This window comes from Oculina patagonica, chromosome 2 (assembly GCF_052425735.1).
Source record: "Oculina patagonica isolate OP01 chromosome 2, crgOcupat, whole genome shotgun sequence".
NCBI classification, from domain to species: Eukaryota; Metazoa; Cnidaria; class Anthozoa; order Scleractinia; family Oculinidae; genus Oculina; species Oculina patagonica.
In genome coordinates this window covers 5,885,077-5,906,678 of record NC_135759.1, presented here as the reverse complement: position 1 = coordinate 5,906,678, position 21,602 = coordinate 5,885,077, and the positions used below count along the sequence as shown (strand labels likewise).

General features: G+C 38.4%; 1 protein-coding gene across 5 annotated transcripts in view; it reads right to left on the bottom strand.

Moving 5' to 3' along the window:
* The window catches only part of LOC144642770 (prominin-1-A-like), a 48,386-nt gene that overhangs the window by 22,584 nt on the left and 4,200 nt on the right, over positions 1–21,602 (bottom strand). For 2 of the 5 annotated variants that reach the window (XM_078501834.1, XM_078501839.1), the window contains exons 1-7: positions 11,833–11,913; positions 11,212–11,732; positions 8,991–9,046; positions 8,240–8,448; positions 6,295–6,415; positions 2,002–2,164; positions 983–1,266 (exon numbers count right to left, since the gene is read on the bottom strand). In XM_078501834.1, coding sequence (XP_078357960.1) covers positions 983–1,266; positions 2,002–2,164; positions 6,295–6,415; positions 8,240–8,448; positions 8,991–9,046; positions 11,212–11,458 — 1,080 coding nt within the window. In that variant the 5' untranslated portion in view covers positions 11,459–11,732; positions 11,833–11,913. Of the gene's footprint in view, positions 1–982; positions 1,267–2,001; positions 2,165–6,294; positions 6,416–8,239; positions 8,449–8,990; positions 9,047–11,211; positions 11,733–11,820; positions 11,914–13,570; positions 13,601–21,602 lie in introns of those variants that run through there. The other 3 variants (XM_078501838.1, XM_078501836.1, XM_078501837.1) reach the window with 3 other exon arrangements.

The following is a 21,602-nucleotide window of genomic DNA, read 5'->3' as shown; positions in this document are numbered from 1 at the left end:
ACAAAGAGGGAGTGATTCACCTTGTCAGAAACTGGACATTTGATTCTGTCTGACATGTGGTGGCAATTAGTAATTGTAGTAATTGGACCAAGTGGAGTACAATTTCAGCAATAATCATGCTCGTAATTTAAAATTGGCCTCATGCTGCAGGCTCAAACTATTTGAAATTACGAGCATGATTACTCTCTGAATTATAAGACATGAGGTCCAACTACTAATTAATCATATCAATAACAAAAGTCGAGGTTAGGAAGTCTTTGAGAACCTTTTTTGTGTGAAAAGACCACTGGTAAATTCAATTGTTTGTACAAACAGTAGAAAAACAGCAAAACAAAATTTACTGCACATGATTGATGCCCAAATGGCATAGGTGTCAAAATACAGGTATCCAAGTTGAAGTTGTTCAAATCGGATACCTGTTATTGGATACCCATGGGATGTACATGTATTTGTGTGCTGATTGCACGACAAATAGGCACACACAGACTCACCCTTTATGTTCCCATCTTGCAGTTTGTAAAGACCACTCCAGTAAATTGTATGAATGCAATCTTACACTTTGTCAGTTCATTTTTAGGCTGCTTAAGTTTGGTAACTACATAATGATCCATTATCCTGAAAATACTCCACTCCTTGTTCTCTTTGTACCCACTCAGAAATAAGGGAAAATGTCTTAGTTAGCTAGTACAGTTTTTCAAAATTTTCTGGGGGAGCATGCCCCCAGATCCCCCTAGGAAGTTCTCCCCTTAGGCGTCACAAAAAAAACGCTACACTTTGCCAAAAATTTCAGTTGAAAGATCCATGGATAGATAATATTCTGGCGACAGAATTGCGAGCTCACATTAATAAATTCCGACAGTGACATGCGAACCTTGTGAAATTGCGACATGAAAAGGTTTGAAATTCAGATGGGGGACATAAAGACACCCCCCTAACAGGGCCTCATAGATATGATTAAGAATGTTATGGTTTAATGACTTACATCTTCGGCTGACTTCTCAAAGTCCTGGTTAACAACATCCTCAACTTTGGAAAGCTCTGTCGTAACATTGGGAAGATTGGTAAAGTCTGCTTCTGTCGCCAGGTCATCAGTCTTAACATCGTTACAGAAAGGTGGTGGTCCAGTTAAAGTAGCACACTGGGTCTGAATATCTGATATGTTGTCCTTTGTATCATTCAGCCCTTTTTCAAGATCTCCAGTCAACCTCGTCAGGTCTTGGCTGTTGTTTGAGATAATCTCCAGTTGATCTCTCATAGTTTTGGTTTCTGATAAAGTTAACAATTAAAAAATTAATACGGTTATCAGCAGTTCAAAAGCATTCAATACATATCATTATAAATGAACACACTACAGGGCTTGAGCCCCCACCCTCAAAGCCCCAAGCTCTCAAATTTGCCTGCCCAGGGCAAATGTAGCATATGCAGCAGCAATATTTTCACAAGGTTGAAATACACATTTAACTCCTCTTACAAAGTAACAATGATATGATTTCCAGTGATTTCTGAGGGTTTGGATACAGGAAGGTAAAACATAGACGATAAGCTGCTTCACGCAGGTCGCAGAATAACGAACTTAAACAATATAAAGTCGGGTGCGGGAGACCTGGGTACAAGAAAGAGATTGGTTCTTACAGGCATGCATGGTTGTCTTGCCTGTACTGTAGTTTACTTTTTTATGATTTATTTGGCAGACAAGGCCCTTTGATGAGCAAGTTTTCACACCTCAGGTAGCAAATCCCATTTGAATAGCCCAAGTTTGATTTTTTGAAATTCAAACACGGCACCATTAGGCTTTCTGCCCAAATTCTAAAAATTATTTGGTATAATTATTTTCTTTGTATGAAGTCCATTGTGGGAATTAACAAACAAAGGAATATTCGAAAATTTGTATTTTTAACCAGGAAGATTCTGAGTCATGTTAGACTTACCGAAGGTATATTGAACGTAGCTCAAAAAATTAAAGCTTTTCATTTTAGAACTACTCATTATAATTGAGATTACCTACTGACAGCGTCTTAACTGCTTCTATGGGTTTAACCGAAACATTGTTTAATTCTTCCAGTAATGGATCACCCACAAGCTTTTGAAGCCGTGCATCGGAAATGTCATTTGTCAGCTGCTTAGTGACGAAACCAAAGTCAACAATCAACAGCTTCTCAACTTCCTAGGAAAAGAAAAAAGAGTCTGAATAAAATGAAAGAATTAAAGTTAATGATGGTCTCTTAGGATTTCACATCATAACTAGAAATTAACTAGTAATTAAAAGTAAAAATGATAACAATAATAGAAAAAATGCAGATCAACAAATTCCTATACATGAAGACATAAACTTCATGATAAAATATAAATTACTTCCCAAACTAGCCTGCGTGGCCGGCATTCAAAGGGAAAGGAGAAGGGGAGTTCGGGCGCGAATCGTGAGGTGCGAGGAGAGAGCGCGAAGCGCGATTGGCGAAGGGGAACGCCTGCCCCGACGCTATTGTTTTTTTCATACCGCCCCTAAAGTACGTGTCATCTGCTTGCCCCCTGTTTTACGTCTGGCTGTCAAAATTATCCAATCTGATCGGTGCCGATTTTCACGGGGAATAAAACCCTTCACCGCACGAATTGCTTATCTAATTTGTTTTCTTCTCGTCTTCTTGTCAGAAATATGACAAAACAAAATATTTTCATGGTAGATTAGGTCAGATAATTATATCTTCCTTGCACCCTTTAACTGTGGATTTGTTACGAAAAGTTGCCGTTCTGAGACTGAGAGAACGTTGAATGGATGAATATCTCTATTTACTTTAATAACCCAATAAGAATATTCGATGTTTGTTTAGAAATGCAAAGCGATTCTTAAAATTATTTTGGTTTCTAAGTGGACAAATTTTTCGAGCTTGTGCATACCATAAAATCGCTAACAATACACCCGCTTATCTTTATTTCGATGTGCTACACAAACAAGACGGATCGAAATCCGCCAATCACAGCCCACTAGTATGACCTTCTGAACTTGTGGGCTCATTTGCATGAAATCAACACCGGTCGGAAATTAGCCCACAAGTTCAGACGGTCATGCTAGTGGGCTGTGATTGGCGGATTTCGATCCGTCTTGTTTGTGTAGCACATCGAAAGATGAGCGGGTGTAAGTGTCATGAACATAGCGATTTTATGGTATGCACAAGCTTGAAAAATTCGTCCACTTCGAAACTGAAATAATTTTAAGAATCGCTTGGCATTTCTAAACAAACTTCGAATATTCTTATTGGGTTTTTAAAGTAAATAGAGATATTCATCCATTCATTCATTTGCGTGACTGGTTTTCTGTTTCAATAAATACTTCCGGGCTGAGCCAAAATTTTTCTAAGTGTCAAGAACATAGCGATTTTATAGTATACCGAAGTTCGGATATTTCGTAAACTAGATAACCAAAATAATTTTTGAAATCGCTTGACATTTCTAAACAAACATCTTATACTCGCAAGAAGTTTCAGGGGATATTCTGTGAAAATTTCGCTGTTGTCTGTAAACAAGGTTACATTGTAAGGAGAAGGCTCGGCTACCAAATCAAGCCTGGTTTCCAAGCTCCCCAAGAAAGTGATCCCCAAAAATATTTTTGCGTGCGGCGTTGTGTTACATTTATTTACGATGGAGTTTTATTCGAAAGGTTTCCAATTACTTTTGACATATGCAAATGTTGCCAACTTTTAGACTCTTTTAGCTGCGCCGCTTTAAAAAAGCAAAATTTGTATAACTCCTCTAAAGCTGAAATAATAATTTACGCCATGATCTGTGTTATAAATGAAGACAAGTTTCATTCAAGAAGAATTTAGGTTTTAAGAATTTTATGCCAAATTCACAAAAAAAATAAAACAAGTTCATTTCAAGCTAAACGCGATGGCGCGACACAAGTCTGTCTTTCAATTTAATTTTCACGGAAGGCTTTACGGCTCTGATGTTTTTCATGTGGAATGTTTCGTTTGCCGACTACAGAATTATTTACAACTCAAATTTAAGAACCAGTTTTATTTACGGAAACTCTTGTCTGAATTTCAGTAGCGACCAGAAAGAGACGTCTGAAATTCACGCTTCTGAAACTTGCTTGCGTGTGAAATAATCATTGATAACGTGCACTTGCAGCAGGATTATACTTTCAAGTGATTCGGGTGAGCAGAAGTTTTCAATTCGGTTTCGGTTTCTACCAATTTCATTCTTTTACAACTCGTCATTCACCGTCTTTCTCGGACGGTTTTTGTCAATACTTGTAAACGGAATATTAAAGTCTCCGTGAATTATTTTATCGCACCATCGAACGGAGATTCCAACGATTTTAACTAACGATTTAAACGACCTTTCTTGATACATCTAACGACGTGCATGATCTTTTTTAACGATTTTTCTAACACTTCTAACGATTTTCTTAGTCGTTCTAACGGTAATCTAACGACTAACAAACGATTTAAGTCGTTAAACGAAAAAGCGTTAAAGTACGTTTTCCCGTGCAAGGTCACAAATTCTGACCAATCACGATTTTTGCGTCCAGAATCAGGACGTAAAAAACGACAAAAACAATAGCGTCAGGGCAGGCGTTCCCCTTCCCCCCTACCCTGATCGCACTTTGCGCTCTCTCCTCGCACCTTGCGCTTTGCGCTCGAACTCCCCTTCTCCTTCCCCTTTGAACGCCGGCCACGTAGGCTATTCCCAAACTCGTTAATAATTCACTAAATAAAAACAAAGGAAATCATACCTTTCAAGAAGGAGGTTTGGATACCAGTCTTAATTTAATTTAGCATATTAGATTTTTATTATTTTACTTCTCTGTTTACTCCATAGTTTTTGTTTCAATTGATAAGATAAATCAAATACTGGAGACAGTGTTTCAGTGGCTATCCATACACCTCGAATCCAATCAAAAATACTCCACTACGCATCGTATATCCAACTCTCTTCTCCATGTTTGGATACCATGGTGAAACAGTGTCTCTCGTGTTTGATATATTACATAATAAACGATAAAATGAAAACTATGCTAAGCACAACTTCCTATAGTGCCAATTAACCATAATTAATGCAAAACCTTGACTGTGTCCAGATGTTGCATTGCTACTGCTGAAACTAATATGTACAAATGTACAACTGCAGTTCTTGGGCACTTAGATATATGAAAGCAAACGCTATTTGTTTCTTTGGAGTGCTTAAAGTTAGCTTCATATAAAAAACAGTCAGAAGTTTGGTAATAAACCCTTAACCCTAGATGTGCCATTGGGCTGATAAGATCGGCCCATTATTGTAATGAGCAATTTGATTGGTTACCAAGTGACAGGAAACACATTGGGCCAATAGGAATTGCTGTACCATCGATTAACCTTGACAACCCTTCGTTATTTAATTCGTGAAGCCAACAGTCACCCGAGTTTGAGCGTCCGCATTTGCATAGAAAAAGATGAAATGACGGCCATTTTGTTATGTATTTCTTCTCCCAAAATGTTACGCGTCCTCAGAACAAAACCAGACAAGAAAATCGTAGAAATGGGATCTCCAGGACCTCGACATTAATCGATAACTGATGAATTTCCTTTGGCATGTTGGTACCGGAAAAAATCTACTTTCGATCGAAATGTGTCGTGGAGCGACTTCGCTCGCCCGCGGATAGCAAGTGTGACAAAAAAGTTAGATTTTTAAATCTTGTAATATATATAGTTTTTATACATTTACACGTTATTCAGTCTAAGGACTGCCAAGTGTAAAAGTTTTTTTTTTTAATAAACGATATTTCTTCTTCTTCTTCTTCTATATATTTTGGTTCCCATCGCTTTGTTTTGGATTATGGAAAGAGTTTAACCCTTGCTTGTTAAGAGTATGTCACTTTGGATGGCTTGGACCAAAACATGAAGGTACATGTAGAATTAAACATTTATTTCAACACATGTTTTTAGTGTGGTATAAATGTGAGAACATGATTTGCTCTGGTGAAAATCAGACCACCCCCTCCAAAAAAGCTGGCGCATTTAGGGTTAATGAGTTTTACAAATGTGTGAGGCAGCGAGGCGTGCAAGGCGAGACAGGAATCCCTCCAAATAAAAAGGTTAACTGCAAGCTATCTAAGCTAACTGTAGGCTAACCGGAATGCTATTTAGGCTAACCATATTGCCATTCAGGCTAACCGGAATGGATCGCATGCCTAACTGCCTCGCACTTTGTGTCGCCCCCCCCCTCCTCCTCTTTTGAACTAAGCATCCTTTTATATTTGAGAGCAATTGAGGAAAATCATTTTTCATACTTTTGACTAAAGTGACACGGTTGACTTACCCCAACAGTCCGGTTGATGAAATTTATTGCTTCATTCAAAATGGCCTTTGACGTGGTGTCCATTTCATCGACAGTTTCACTCATTCGATCATTACAGACAAATGTCAGCAACACCCCAGTACTGGAGATTTAAACACAAAAATAAATGCAGTAAACTGCAGAATGATAGAAAATAGACGTACATGTATCTAGAGAATTTAGCTATGTACTACAAATCACGTGTAGTACTGATAACCTTGCTCAACAGAGATAAACGTACAATTGTAGTCTCTTGGATCAGTTGTTACTTAAAGGGGAAGTATCACAAGGATTTTGTTGGCTTTACGTCGAAACTGTGGTGTATTTACCTCTACTTGTTTAGAAAATAATCCTAGAATACCAAGAGGAATATTAAGATATCAACAGGAATTCTCGAAAGAAAAGAACAAAATTCATCATGTTCGTTTATAGTGTATTTGAGAACTTGAAAACTTCTGCTGGAAATTTTTAAGTTGTAATGCATTTTGTTCCTTTCCACTCATGGCCAGAGACACTTGTTGACAGTTTTAGTACACTAGTATACCTGCCAACTCTCACGCCTTAGGCGTGAGTCACACGCCTGCGAGTTGAAAACTTCGATCTCACGCCAACTCACGCTTACGAACCAATTTCTCACGCCTAGTCGAAAAATGTGAGTTATTAAAGCCATAACTGACGCACAATCCAGAAAAATGTCAACTCACACCAATGCAGGAAACGAAAACTCCATTTAAAATGAGTAAATGACGATACTTTTTGCAAAAATCTCAGAGTTTTGACAAGAACAGCATTGGGAACGAAGTCGTGTTTAGCCAAACACGTCCTGGAACTGGAACCGGGATACTTTTGGGACGTCTTCGCGTTGGGAATACTTCGGAGGGCTTCGGAAATCTTCGGAGATGGTTGTGTCTTCTTCGGAAATCCCGGCACTCTCAGGAAAAAAATCTCATGCCTTTGACCCAGAAAAAAGTTGGCAGGTATACACTAGGTGGTAATTTATAATGAACCTGGACCATTATTTAAAGTTTCTGTTAACACTGAAATGTTATTTTTTTAACTTTTGAAATTACACAAAATCCCTGTGGTACTTCCCCTTTAATAATGTATTACTTCAAAACCAAAATCAGGGACCACGTGCATCTCAATCCTTTTGGGAAAGTACAAATTGGACATTTTTTGGTTACTAATAAAAATAATTATTTAGTAAAATGTATTATTAACAGTGGGTTACTATGTTGAAAGACAGGATTGTGGTCCACCAATTGTAGGATTCAGTAAAAAAATTCTGTAGAAAAATTAATGTCTTGGATCCTGTGTAAGACCCTAGTCAAGATCCTCTAGGATACTACGTATCATCTTACAGGACCCTTACAAAGAAGATATTTATAATTTCTATATTCCGGGAAAGTAACATCTTTGTAATGTCTTTTAAGACATTACAGAGGAACTGAGTATGCCAAAGGTAAGGTAAAGCAGGGCCATAACTAGCAAGAGGCGAGACGAGGCACTTGCCTTGTCTTGTTTTCTGCCGAAAGTTAAAAAAAAATGCTTTGTTGGGAAAATAATACCCAGTGGAACAAGATTGAGTTTTCGCAAGAAATATGTCGTCAAAAATGTCTCTGAAAGAGTTTCAGAGCTTCTAGATTTCAAAATTTTCTGAGAGGTGTGCCCGCAGAACCCCCTGGAATGATCTTGCCTCGTCTATGGCAAACGTCTGGTTACGGCTCTGGGTAAAGTCTGTGTTCAAGCCAAGTGGCCCATTTGGCCAGAGCTTATTCTGGTTTCAGTAGCATGAAGCGACTAGGAGTATTTCTACTTTCCCCTGAAAGGGATGCTGGTCCATCACAGGGTATATCAAGGGAGATGTAATTTCTTACTCAAGCTATGACAACTTTCAACTATGTATACTACATACAAATGTACTTACAACATCAGAAGTGTGATCATCAACAAAATCACTCCAAACACAGCCCTCTTGCAGTTATTATTTGGGTTGTCTTTCTGCGACATCTCCCCGCCACAATTACCACAGCATCGGCAGCAACAGAAACAAAAGCCGACAATTGGCATTAACAGGCAAAACAACAAACCAATTCCCACCACAATGATCATTCCTATGGCATAGCCCATGATAAGCTGTGGAGATAACAAAAAGAGTTTCTAATTAAGAAACATGGCCACTAAGTTTTTAAAGAATTTGTATAATAAAATGTAGAAATTACAAGAAGGCTCAGAAAATTGATACACTGGCCACATTAATTTTATTACAGAGGGTCTATTATTAATAGGGGGTCGTTCAGACTGCAGACCGCCATGTTTTTATCTTACTAGACTGCCAATTTCTTTTATTTCCTGCTGAGACCATGACCGCCATAAATTTCTTGATCATAGACCACCAGAAAGAATGTGCCCGCTGACTGACACTCAAAATCAGCTTGAACCGCCAGAGCATAATCAACCCTCGTTACATGCTTATACTAATTATCCTGTAAGAATTATCTTGAATTGGTTTCAAAACTTTGTAATGACCTTGAATTGGCAATCTCTGAAGGCATGGAATTCTATTCGCATATGGATCTAGCCATGTATGCATGGCTAGTAAGAATATTATTTTGTAGCCAATATCTTTGAGACATCACGGATGGTGTTCAAACAATTTTAAAGTGTTTTACACTCACATCATCCTTGATATCGAGCTTGCCTGTTCCCTCTGTTTTGGCCTTGATAAGAAGTTCTAAAATGTAAAAATGTAGACAAAAAATAAGAGAATATCACAAATGTTACGAAAATGTAATTTTAGTAAATTTCTAAGAACTCAAAAAAACATGCAAAAAATTTGGCAATAATGCATTCGCGAGGGAGAAACAGAAAGAAAGTATTTTTAATTATAACAAAAAGAGCATGGGTGCAATTTGATGTATGTAGAGGTGAAGAAGGAAAATCTACTTGAACATAATTTGTATGTCTGTTACATCAGAACATCACATCACACAGTGATACAAATTATTGCCTTTCGAATAAGGGTTAAGCATTAGTAAAGGTTGGTACACATGAGGCGACTAGTCACACACACATTATACATGAAGGGAGTAATCAGGACTATTAGCGTGCAACTAGTTGCAGGGATAAGTCCCCTGACACTGGACATAGTGTTTACGTGAAGGGACTAGTCACAGGGACCAGCTGCTTTGGTTTTGATTGGAAATTTGTTTTATTTTGGTCGCAGGGATAAGTCGTACAAACAGCGCACAGGAGGGGACATGCAAATTTTGTGGGACCAGTCCCTGTGAATTCAAACTGGTTTGAATTTGTGGGACTAGTTGCAGGAGCCAAAATATGGTCGCAGCGACTTGATTTTTTTTATGAAAATGGATAGTTCACATACACAGACTTGGTCCCCAAGACTAGTTTCAGTGACTAATTGTAGGGACTAGTACCCTTGTGTGTGCCGACCTTAAACATCACTTAGGTATAGCTTGTTGTATTCTCTCATTCCTTATTTCTTCATAAAAACTCAAGTTAGGTTTGAGGTTGGTACTTTCGGAGTGTCAATACTTTTAGGATTTGCTTATGGTCGCTTAACTTTCAGGAACAAGGTAATATAGACACTACGGTGGCGTCTCTTACTTTTAGCTGTACTGAAACAGGCAGCCATCGGAGTTCTTCCAGTACTGGTGTAATATGTGTTATTTTGTTTTTAAAATTCCGCCATGGTTTTGATTAATTGGTAACAGGCCGGGACTTTGTATTATCCAATTCCGTCTGTAATCATACTTGTGTTTAAACAAATCGGACTCCCGCTATGCGGCCGTCCAATTTTGTTAATCACTCGTTAGATTACAGACCATTATTAATTATTCAATTTCGACAATGTGTATAACTTTCCCTCACAATGTCAGCTACATAATGTAAAGCCCTAACAGGTGACATATAAATGAAGGTGATATTGCCTTTACATGCCAAAAATAATTATCACAAACTGTAGCTGGCTAGCATATTTCAAAGATAATTACAGCAAAGAACTTTATACTAAGAACTTAGTTCAAGGAAAACCAGTTCAAAGGTTAGGAATAGGCAACAACGCAATTACATGTAGTATTCAAGTTAAACCTTTGATCAATTCTGAAGCATATGATTCTAAACTAGTTCGCCGTCAAAATATATATGCCTCGCTGAATTTATACTGCGCTCATGCAAACTGAAGTAATATTGACTAGAATCAGGCCCAGTTTACACGAAACTTCTCACCACGCACAAAAACGAAACGTATACATAAGGCAAAAGTTGAGAACGAGGTTTTTGAAAGCCATTCGACAGTCGTTTGTGTACATTTATGGCGGAGTCTTGTTTTAGAGAAAATTCTGTCATATTGCAATTACATTTAAGTCCAAAAGCTAACATACCAACAAAAAAACAAGTCAAGTTAATGTGGATTTTATGAAATAAAAACAGTTTAAACATCTGCATTCCATGGACCTCAGCTTCAACTTATAAGTACGCATGTAACGTGATCAAGCAGAAAACTACCTTCGCAACGAAAACACTGAAACCTACATTATTTCAGCCGATACATATACGACTGTTTGCTTAAATAGCCTCGTGAAAAAGCGTATATTGAACAAAGATTGTGTCACTCCTAGAATTAAGCTTCAGGCAAATAATGGATACCGTAAAACATGCAAAGTACCGGGCGAAATTGTGCATTGTTTATCACACCATGGTGTCACCCCTTGTCGAAAATCTGCATGAAGGAACCCATGTTAAGCTTAAATGAATTTCTAACATACATGTTTGTTTGAGATTTAATCAACCTCACCCTCACGAAACCTGTACAGAGGGCTTCATTCCCTATTTCACTGCAAGAAATGAAAGCAAAATAACAAGAAACTCTCAACTTACTGTAAGGTTCTTTGTTGAGAACTGTACTGATGAAAGAGTTTGCGAAATCATACCATGGTTGAAGGCCTTTCGCATCGTATTCGGTTTTGAGATCGGACCCTTCTGAACTCTCTGTGGCAAAAATGTCATTCCATAAAATCGTAGTACCGTTTGGGGATAACGAGGGTCCATCGCTTTCCTCATTGCAGCTTCCATGGCCCACAAAGAAGACCAAAATAAGAACAAGAAACGCAGTTGTCGACGACATTATAATTCACCTTCCCCAATGCCGATGTTGACTTTGCGGCGTCAATTATATAATCCTTCAAGTCGTGTAAAACCTCTCTTTTCCACAACTGTAGCAGCCTTTAACTCACGTTTACACAGCCCAGACGAAACTCTAGGGCACAACGATCTCCGAAATCGTTTCTTTTACTCGGAAGTTAAGCGTTTTCCTGGATTAATTTGCAAGCAGCACGTTTTAGCAAATTGCATCAATTCCTTCGGGCCAACTTTAGTTATTCATGCGTATCTCCTTCACTCTGAAAGGCAAACATTCAAATTATTTGCTGTTAAAACGAAAGTAACGAATATTTCTCAACCCCAAAAGAGCAAAAAAGATATATTTACTGTGATTCTCACCGCGAGATCTATTCGCCCATAATCTTGTGATAGGGTTCAAATTCTCAACAAGTCACGCTCGAGTGACGTCATAACTCTACGTCACTCGACATAATCATGGCCGATAATAGATCGCTTTGTTTGTCAATCTCGCTGTTTATTCATTTCCTTGGTAACGCCAATTTTACAAACAAAATATTGACACCTTAAAATACCAATTAGATTTGGTTCTCAATAGGAACATTTTCACTTGGCCGGCGAAAATCATGACAATCCATCCATGCATTTTGGATAATTAATTTTGTTCTTGGTTTCGAAATTTTTCAAACCAGCTGTCCTCTTTGATTCTCCGTTGTCTCTAAAGACAAGGAAACCGATTTTGTGAAAACAAATTTTAAACACAACAAATACACGAGCGAACCGACGTGTCTTATCTTGGAACGGAAGAAAACTTTGCCGTAAAAGTGTTAAATTCAAAATAAACAATCATCACATAGTTCACGATTAATTTCAGTGTTGCTTTCTGCTTTATTAAAATAACTAATTTTGTCATTCTTTTAAATTTTCTGCGATCATAGTTTTGCTTCGGGTCTGGGGGAATTACTTCACTGTAAAGTGACAGGGGTGGGGTGGGTAGGGACAGGAACGAGTTTGAGGGTTTGAAAAAGGCAATGAGGATATTATTTGGGGTGTAAATTTCGATAAATTATCGTCGCGTCGGCGTAGATTTTTTTTTGCGGGAGGGTGGGATTATGGTTTCTAGATGCATCTTTTTGGAGGGTTATATTTATTTATTTATTTTTGCAATTGGAAATTATAAAGAAATTAGATTGGTTATATTTATTTATTATGAGGTTATTTTTTGTCTCTTCTCTTTTTATTCTTTGGGTAGCCGAGGAAATTATAGCCGGGGGGTCATTTTTAACCTCTCTTAAAGTTAAACTCAAGTCATCTATTATGGGTTTCTGCTATTACACAAAACCCGATTAAACAGAACAGATATCTACATAAGTAGATTTAATTTGCTCTTACATTTGCATAACCTTTGACCATAATATGGTTAAAATAGTTAACTACTAGTCCTTCTTAGATGTAGTTGAGGTAACTTAATCAGTAGCTTAATTACTATTCCTCCTTTTGAGAAGTGTTAAGGAATGGAAGCTAATAAATAGTTTGAGCTAAGAGAATTAATCAACGCTCTACTGATCACCCAGTTTTGTTAATTTAGATTGTAATATTTCCCTATCCCCGGACGCTATAAAATAAAAGCCAAGAATTATTAGGAGAACAAAATGTACCCCTTTGCGAAGTTTTCAGTGAAGGCTCTAGGCAGTATCAATATCTTTACTTCTTATAGCGTGCGAAGTGGCGGCTCTAATTCTTTGCGTGATGGTAAAACAAAAGCGTAGTGAGGCGAGATCACGGATAAAACATAGTTTCTTTCATTTTCCCAACATTGTCGCTATTGATTCAGTTGCCATCGCTCGTGAGGAATAGCCGGCAACGCAAACCAAATGGACAGTTGATGATTTTAGAGTCTATTTTGGGCTTGACGTGCAAAGAATAAAGAAAGAATGTCATCTAAGGAATGACGAGTAACAATTTGAGTTTCCGTGATGTCCGATCCAAAAGACTTACTTGTAAATCTTAGCTAGCGACCGGCAACCCCCTAACTTCTACCTATAGATAAGAAAAACTTCTTCAATGTCAACTTACAGGTGTTATACCAAGTAATGGGTGTCTAGTAACTCAAACATACCTGAATACTGTCAGATATCTACTGCACGGTCCGGTCAATAATTGATGTACATGTAAAGTATCTCATTAAGGTTTCTTTATAGAAAAGGTTCTGCTTGAAGTAATTTTGGCATTCCTATAGAATGACTTTTCCCAGTCCCCTACTGTTTTAGCATGAAACGGGCTCAATGTTCAAATTAAATGTTCCGCATACATTGTATTGTTAAGAGCTATTTTGGATTGTAACTAACAACAATAGCCAAGAGCCCTCAAGACAGCGCAGTATGTCCAAAAATACCTCACTGCTGAATTTCATAAATTGTTAATTACTTGTTCTCTGTTTTCATGAGTTCAACTGATACACAAATTAAATTAATGGCGTGCTGCAACGAAGCAGATTATATAGCAAAAGAGGCAATGCTTTGAAAGGGGTAAACTTGTTGAAATAAATCCCAGATATTTCAGTGGATCGCTTACTGGTGTTGAAAAATTCAGATGTGGTAGATAGCTGTTACGTCACCGTCTAATAATCGGATGTCATGTTGGTTTTTGTAACCAAGGATTCTCATGCGTATATTTGAATAACAATCTACAAGTAATGTTTGCAAAATAACAAATGTCGTTATTTTGCTTTGTGTTTATTTTCAACACCCACCCGCCCCCCTCCCCCGCCACCGTCATCATTAGCTGAGCTATCTCTATCGCTATTGGTTCAAAAAAAAAAAACTCGTGCAACACAAAAACCAATCAGAACGAAAATCCGTTTTCGCGCTCGTGACTTTTCCCGCGTTTTTGCCGCCGGTTACATGGTTTTGATAAAGTTGTGGTTAGTAGTTGGCTACTATTTCGGCTGTACGACATAGTCTAACAAGTTTGATTTTGACTTCTATGATCATTTAACGTATCCCTTGATTTAATGGTACTAAAATAGATAAAGAGAACTTACACATAACAACACTACCAATTTTTCTCAGCTTTTTGATCGGCCTAGCTGACCGGCCTACTGTAAAGGAATTCAACCGAGACTTTCAAAACATTCAATACAAAAGAACACATAACTGATTTTAGGCACACATCGTAAGTTTAAGAACCGTATGTCATCGCCCCCCGGGATGTCATATCCTTCACGTGCAATTAAGGTCAAATTAAGTTCACCGAGCAGGGCTTAATATAATAGATGACAGTTTTCAATGTGTGTCTACTGCCAATTCTTCCCACATCACGACGTTGTATTAAAGGAAGCTCATCCAAAATCACTCACAAATTTGACAATGTTAAGGTCGAGCAACAAAACCCAAACACCGATTCCGCAGTTGTTCGGGCGTGGAACTTGTGGAGCCAAACGTCATATTCAGTGCCCGAATGTACGAGATTACCCGGATGTTGCTTTTTGTGCGTAACGGCACACAGCAACTTCCGGTTTTCATCGTTTCGAATTTTGTAGAAGTTCAAAGCAACAAATCGAAACATACTACAGCTACACTGATGAAGGCCTGAGACGTCTTAAATCTAATTTACTCAGTTAAACTAAAATATTATTTCCTTTTTAATATTATATTGTTTATAATTATTACTTAATATTGTCAAGCACTTTTAACATTTAATATTAGAGATTGCATAAACACTCTCCGAGTTATTGACATTGCTTACTTACCTACTTAGCCGAAACGTCTTTTGATTTACAACAAAATCGACTCAGTCACCCTCATTTTACACTGGTTTTAACGAAGTGTAAGTTATTTGGACTTATAAGAGAAATTCAACAATATGCTAAGACCGCGGGCGACGGAAAAAATAAATCAAAATGAAGGTTTTTTCTTCCAAAGAAACTATTTTGATGTGACGATGAACAAGATTGGTTTTGTGACCTGAAGTTGACGTCGGTGCGTTAACAAAGGTAAACTCATAATAAAATCTGACTTACCTGGTGAAAATCTACGTTGTTCACAAATCAGTGAAACGGACTAAAGAACTATGAGTAATCATCACACATTTTAATTTATTCCCATACAACAAAAAAACAACAAAAGGATATTGCTCAATCGGGTAAACCGCATTACAGCTCATTACGTAAACCGGCGAAAGTGCTTGGCTTAGTGTGACGTCACCATTTTAATTTGACTTCACGGAAGTGAAATTAAACGCCCGCGTAACACAATTCTGAGCCAAGACAGTGAAGATGTGAATTGAAACTCGATAACACAAACCTGTCAAAATTTGCGCGATCGGTTATTTTCAAAGTTGAAGACTGTAATTTTTCACTCAACAAATTCCCACTTTGATAATTCAACAAACCAATATTTTGTTCCGCATGCATCCAAGACATTTTTAACATTTTTCCATATTCGCACGGGTATCATTGTATAGAGCATTGGATTTTTAGCTCATTCTCAAGAATGAGGTATTAGAGTCATACAGATGTTGACGGAAGTTGTTTTGCACGCGTGTGCGTGTACAAAAATTGTGTGGACGGAAGTTGTAGAACGGAAGTAATTTTACATGCTACCCCTCCCCCCTTAGTAACGTCAAAAATAACTTCAATGAAGCGCAGATGCAAATGTGAAAAGAAATTAAATCCTTGCATAGGGTAATAAATAAATTTAGATGAAATCACAATTTCGGAACTGTCTACAATGAACCAAAGATAAAGCTACGTCAACTCTTTTGATTGTAGTAATGCACGACCCGCACGCGTCGTTATTACAAAAATTTATCAATTGTATATTTTCATTTTTTTTTCTAAGACCCCTCAACATGTCCTCGACCCTGACCCCGATCTGTCTACGTCCAAGAGAAAGTATAAAGAGCGATCTAAAAAAAAATATTCAATGGAATTTATTTGGTACGTTTGAAGTAGAGTTGGTTTTGGCTCGTGACGTGACGCAGCTGATGTTCACCTGCACGCGACCCTGCACGCATTTCTGTGCATGCACAATGAACCAAAAATAAAGATACGTCAACTCTTTTTTTTAGAAATGCACGATCTGCGCACGTCGCCGAAAATGTATCAAATATATATTTTTTTAGCTCTTTCTCAAAGAATGAGTATTATAGTGGATCAGATGTGGACGGAAGCGGAAGTCGTCCAGCGCGAGGGCAAAAAATGTGTGGACAAAAAATGTGTGGATGGAAGTTGCAGAACGGAAGTAATTTTACATGCTACCCCTCCCCCCTAAGTAACGTCATAAATAACTTCAATGAAGCTCAGATACAAATGTGAAAAGAAATGAAATCCTTTTATAAAGTAATAAATAAATTTACATCAAATCACAATTTCGGAACTTTTAAAAAGGGAAACGTGTATCACAAAGTCGAAATGTTGACAACCTGGGGGTTCATTTTAACGTGCGCTGTTACACGCAATGAAGTCCCGCCAGGCATCCGAGCAGCACGTTTTTGTCTCCTGTCACGTCATCTCATTTCCCGTGACTCACGTCATCCGTTTTACACGACGTGTTCATGCGCATCTTTCTCTCAAATCTCATTCGCTGCTCAATCCATGAACAATGATTGTCACTGCCCGGTAGATGCGTGCTGACAGAAAGGTAATCTAAAACGGTAACAAATATTCATTTCATTTCTTTTCACATGTGTATCTGAGCTTCGTGGAAGATGTGAACTATTTACACACTATCCAACCAGAAGAAAGCTCGTAACCACAATGTCCACACGTTTTAGCAGTAAAAACATGGTCTTCAAATATCGAAAATATATTTGTCAGAAGGACGAAAAGCTATGAAGTTTAATTACAAATAGAAATACCAAACGGATGCGACCCTACGATCGATTATTAAAAGCGATGTATTGGTGAAAATATTGTGAAAGCCCTTTCCGTGTTTAATTGTTATGTAAATATTCTAGCTTTTCTGTCTATTTTGTTGTTGACTTTGTACATTTTCCATCAATAATAGCGCTAAGAAGAGCAAACAAGACTGGATGTCTTCGGATGTCTTGTGTTTGCTGGCACGGAAGGGTAAAGGAATGTGCATACATGTAAAAAACTTGACTGTTTCGCAATTCCTCCCCGCGTAATACTGATTCTCGACCTAGGATCTTCTCCTCTTATCATTTATATTTTTATTATGCTTATCGTTCCGCGATCCGGAAACGAAATACTATTTCTTTTTGAAATAACTGCTTGTGGACTTTTACGTAGCGGGGAATGGGGCCATGTCCATGGGACCCTAAGGTATAAACAGCTCGGCAACTTGATTCACGTTGCACCATTTTTAGAAGATGTGAAATTGTGATTTCATTTCTTTTCACATGCGTATCTGATTTTGACTTTACAGGGGACTGTACTTGACTTAAGTGGACTGTACCAGTACATTTTCATTACCCACCACCACTCCCAAACCCTACCACCCCCCCCCCCCGAAAAAATGCAGAAGAATGAGCTGGCTCTAAGGGCCCTTTGATTATTAGCTCATTCTCAAGAATGAGGTATTAGAGTCATACAGATGTTGACGGAAGTTGTTTTGCACGCGTGTGCGTGTACAAAAATTGTGTGGACGGAAGTTGTAGAACGGAAGTAATTTTACATGCTACCCCTCCCCCCTTAGTAACGTCAAAAATAACTTCAATGAAGCGCAGATGCAAATGTGAAAAGAAATTAAATCCTTGCATAGGGTAATAAATAAATTTAGATGAAATCACAATTTCGGAACTGTCTACAATGAACCAAAGATAAAGCTACGTCAACTCTTTTAATTGTAGTAATGCACGACCCGCACGCGTCGTTATTACAAAAATTTATCAATTGTATATTTTCATTTTTTTTTCTAAGACCCCTCAACATGTCCTCGACCCTGACCCCGATCTGTCTACGTCCAAGAGAAAGTATAAAGAGCGATCTAAAAAAAATATTCAATGGAATTTATTTGGTACGTTTGAAGTAGAGTTGGTTTTGGCTCGTGACGTGACGCAGCTGATGTTCACCTGCACGCGACCCTGCACGCATTTCTGTGCATGCACAATGAACCAAAAATAAAGATACGTCAACTCTTTTTTTTAGCTCTTTCTCAAAGAATGAGTATTATAGTGGATCAGATGTGGACGGAAGCGGAAGTCGTCCAGCGCGAGGGCAAAAAATGTGTGGACAAAAAAATGTGTGGATGGAAGTTGCAGAACGGAAGTAATTTTACATGCTACCCCTCCCCCCCTAAGTAACGTCATAAATAACTTCAATGAAGCTCAGATACAAATGTGAAAAGAAATGAAATCCTTTTATAAAGTAATAAATAAATTTACATCAAATCACAATTTCGGAACTTTTAAAAAGGGAAACGTGTATCACAAAGTCGAAATGTTGACAACCTGGGGGTTCATTTTAACGTGCGCTGTTACACGCAATGAAGTCCCGCCAGGCATCCGAGCAGCACGTTTTTGTCTCCTGTCACGTCATCTCATTTCCCGTGACTCACGTCATCCGTTTTACACGACGTGTTCATGCGCATCTTTCTCTCAAATCTCATTCGCTGCTCAATCCATGAACAATGATTGTCACTGCCCGGTAGATGCGTGCTGACAGAAAGGTAATCTAAAACGGTAACAAATATTCATTTCATTTCTTTTCACATGTGTATCTGAGCTTCGTGGAAGATGTGAACTATTTACACACTATCCAACCAGAAGAAAGCTCGTAACCACAATGTCCACACGTTTTAGCAGTAAAAACATGGTCTTCAAATATCGAAAATATATTTGTCAGAAGGACGAAAAGCTATGAAGTTTAATTACAAATAGAAATACCAAACGGATGCGACCCTACGATCGATTATTAAAAGCGATGTATTGGTGAAAATATTGTGAAAGCCCTTTCCGTGTTTAATTGTTATGTAAATATTCTAGCTTTTCTGTCTATTTTGTTGTTGACTTTGTACATTTTCCATCAATAATAGCGCTAAGAAGAGCAAACAAGACTGGATGTCTTCGGATGTCTTGTGTTTGCTGGCACGGAAGGGTAAAGGAATGTGCATACATGTAAAAAACTTGACTGTTTCGCAATTCCTCCCCGCGTAATACTGATTCTCGACCTAGGATCTTCTCCTCTTATCAATTATATTTTTATTATGCTTATCGTTCCGCGATCCGGAAACGAAATACTATTTCTTTTTGAAATAACTGCTTGTGAACTTTTACGTAGCGGGGAATGGGGCCATGTCCATGGGACCCTAAGGTCTAAACAGCTCGGCAACTTGATTCACGTTGCACCATTTTTAGAAGATGTGAAATTGTGATTTCATTTCTTTTCACATGCGTATCTGATTTTGACTTTACAGGGGACTGTACTTGACTTAAGTGGACTGTACCAGTACATTTTCATTACCCACCACCACTCCCAAACCCTACCACCCCCCCCCCCCCGAAAAAATGCAGAAGAATGAGCTGGCTCTAAGGGCCCTTTGATTTTGTCAAAAGAATTTATATTCAGAACGAGGGAGGGTAATGAGGGGGAGGGTACGAGAGGGGAGTGGAGAGGGGTGACCGAAGGAAGAGGAAGGATTTCCTCTTCCTTCCCTACCCCCAATGTAACCAATTTTAAACAATGTGTTGTTAAATAAAGAAGCCACGTCATATGAAATGAGGAACAGGTCAAGTTTTCAACCAAATTTGTGTCTAAACGATTGCAGAGGCGGTCGGAGCGTTTTGAAACGTGGGGTGAGCGGGGGATCGTACTCCAAGCCAAGCACATACCCCGGGGGACGCATCCTCGGCTCCTACACAAATTTCCCAATAGTCCATTTTACAGTTGGCTGCCAAGCTACCTGGCCTTTGAACGGTAGTGAGGCTGGAGGTGACCTTGCATTGATACAAACCTCTCTGCATTATTATGTAAACACAAACTAGTTAGCATCAGAACAACATGATTAACAAAACAAAAGCAGTGAGGTCTGTATCAAAACAAGGTCACCTTCAGCCTCACTTCCATTCAAAGGCCAGGTCACTGAGCAGATAACTGTAAAATGGCCTATTTGTCTTTAACAGTGTCTGGTGTGTCCGTAATCGATTTGTGGCAATGCAAAACTAGGCAGTTCAGACGATCCTGCTTCATGGTGCTTTTGGGTTGCTATTAATTAGGGTCCTTTGGACGTCGGAGGGCAGAAAATGTACGCTCTGAAGTCGCCGATGTCTGTCAAATACAATCTTAACAGATTGCGGACCTCTCCTAGCCTGGTAGCGTTTTGGTAAAAAGAGTTTCGTTGAATGTTCTACACCATATTATCCCGCCAAGCATGACCCTGATAAAACGATTTGTGTCTTGACAAACCAATTCAATGCTGCACTAGCGGTACTGAAATGTGGAGGGGGGGGGGTGGGGGTGGTTGAACCCCCCATTTTTTTTGGCGGGGGGGGGGGGTACAGCCACCCTGCCCCCCTGCTCTGCCGCCTATGGTTTCTGAGTAAAGACTCGTTTCTTTGTTCGTCTTCGTCTCTCTCAATCTTAACACCATCGTTGTTTCTTGCTTTGGCTAAGTCTAGAGTACATTTCTATCTTAGTTACCTCAACTGTATTTTTGAGGCTCTCGTCATTTGCATGTCATTTTCTAAATTGAGTACCTTGTTTATATACATTTGTTAGACATGCAATGACTCACGTATATATGAAAAACAATTTACCAGTATATCGCTTCTTTGAGCACTTGATTACGCAAATAAAAGACCTAGAGGCCCCCGAGCTATTTTGAGCTATTTCATAAATGAACATTCTTGAGTCCTGACCGAATCTTGAAAATTTAGCCTGCTAAATTTTTCAAGTGCGTTATTCGTATTGTATGTCTATCTTACCAAATTTCGGCTACTCTTGCTACATTTTGAAACAATACTAGTATTTTTCGTCGTTACACAACGTTTATTTTCAGGTTTCCTTCAATTTAAATTTCGCAAACAGAAAGGACTAAGTTTTTTTTTATTTTTGACAAGTTTTGCGTGACAAATTTCATGCCTAAAGTTTATTTTGTTCATAGCGTCACAGCCAAATTTAACAAGCTTTTTCTGCAGACAGGTTTCAATTTGTTAAATAGCTGTCTTATGAAATAAACAGATAAGTGTAA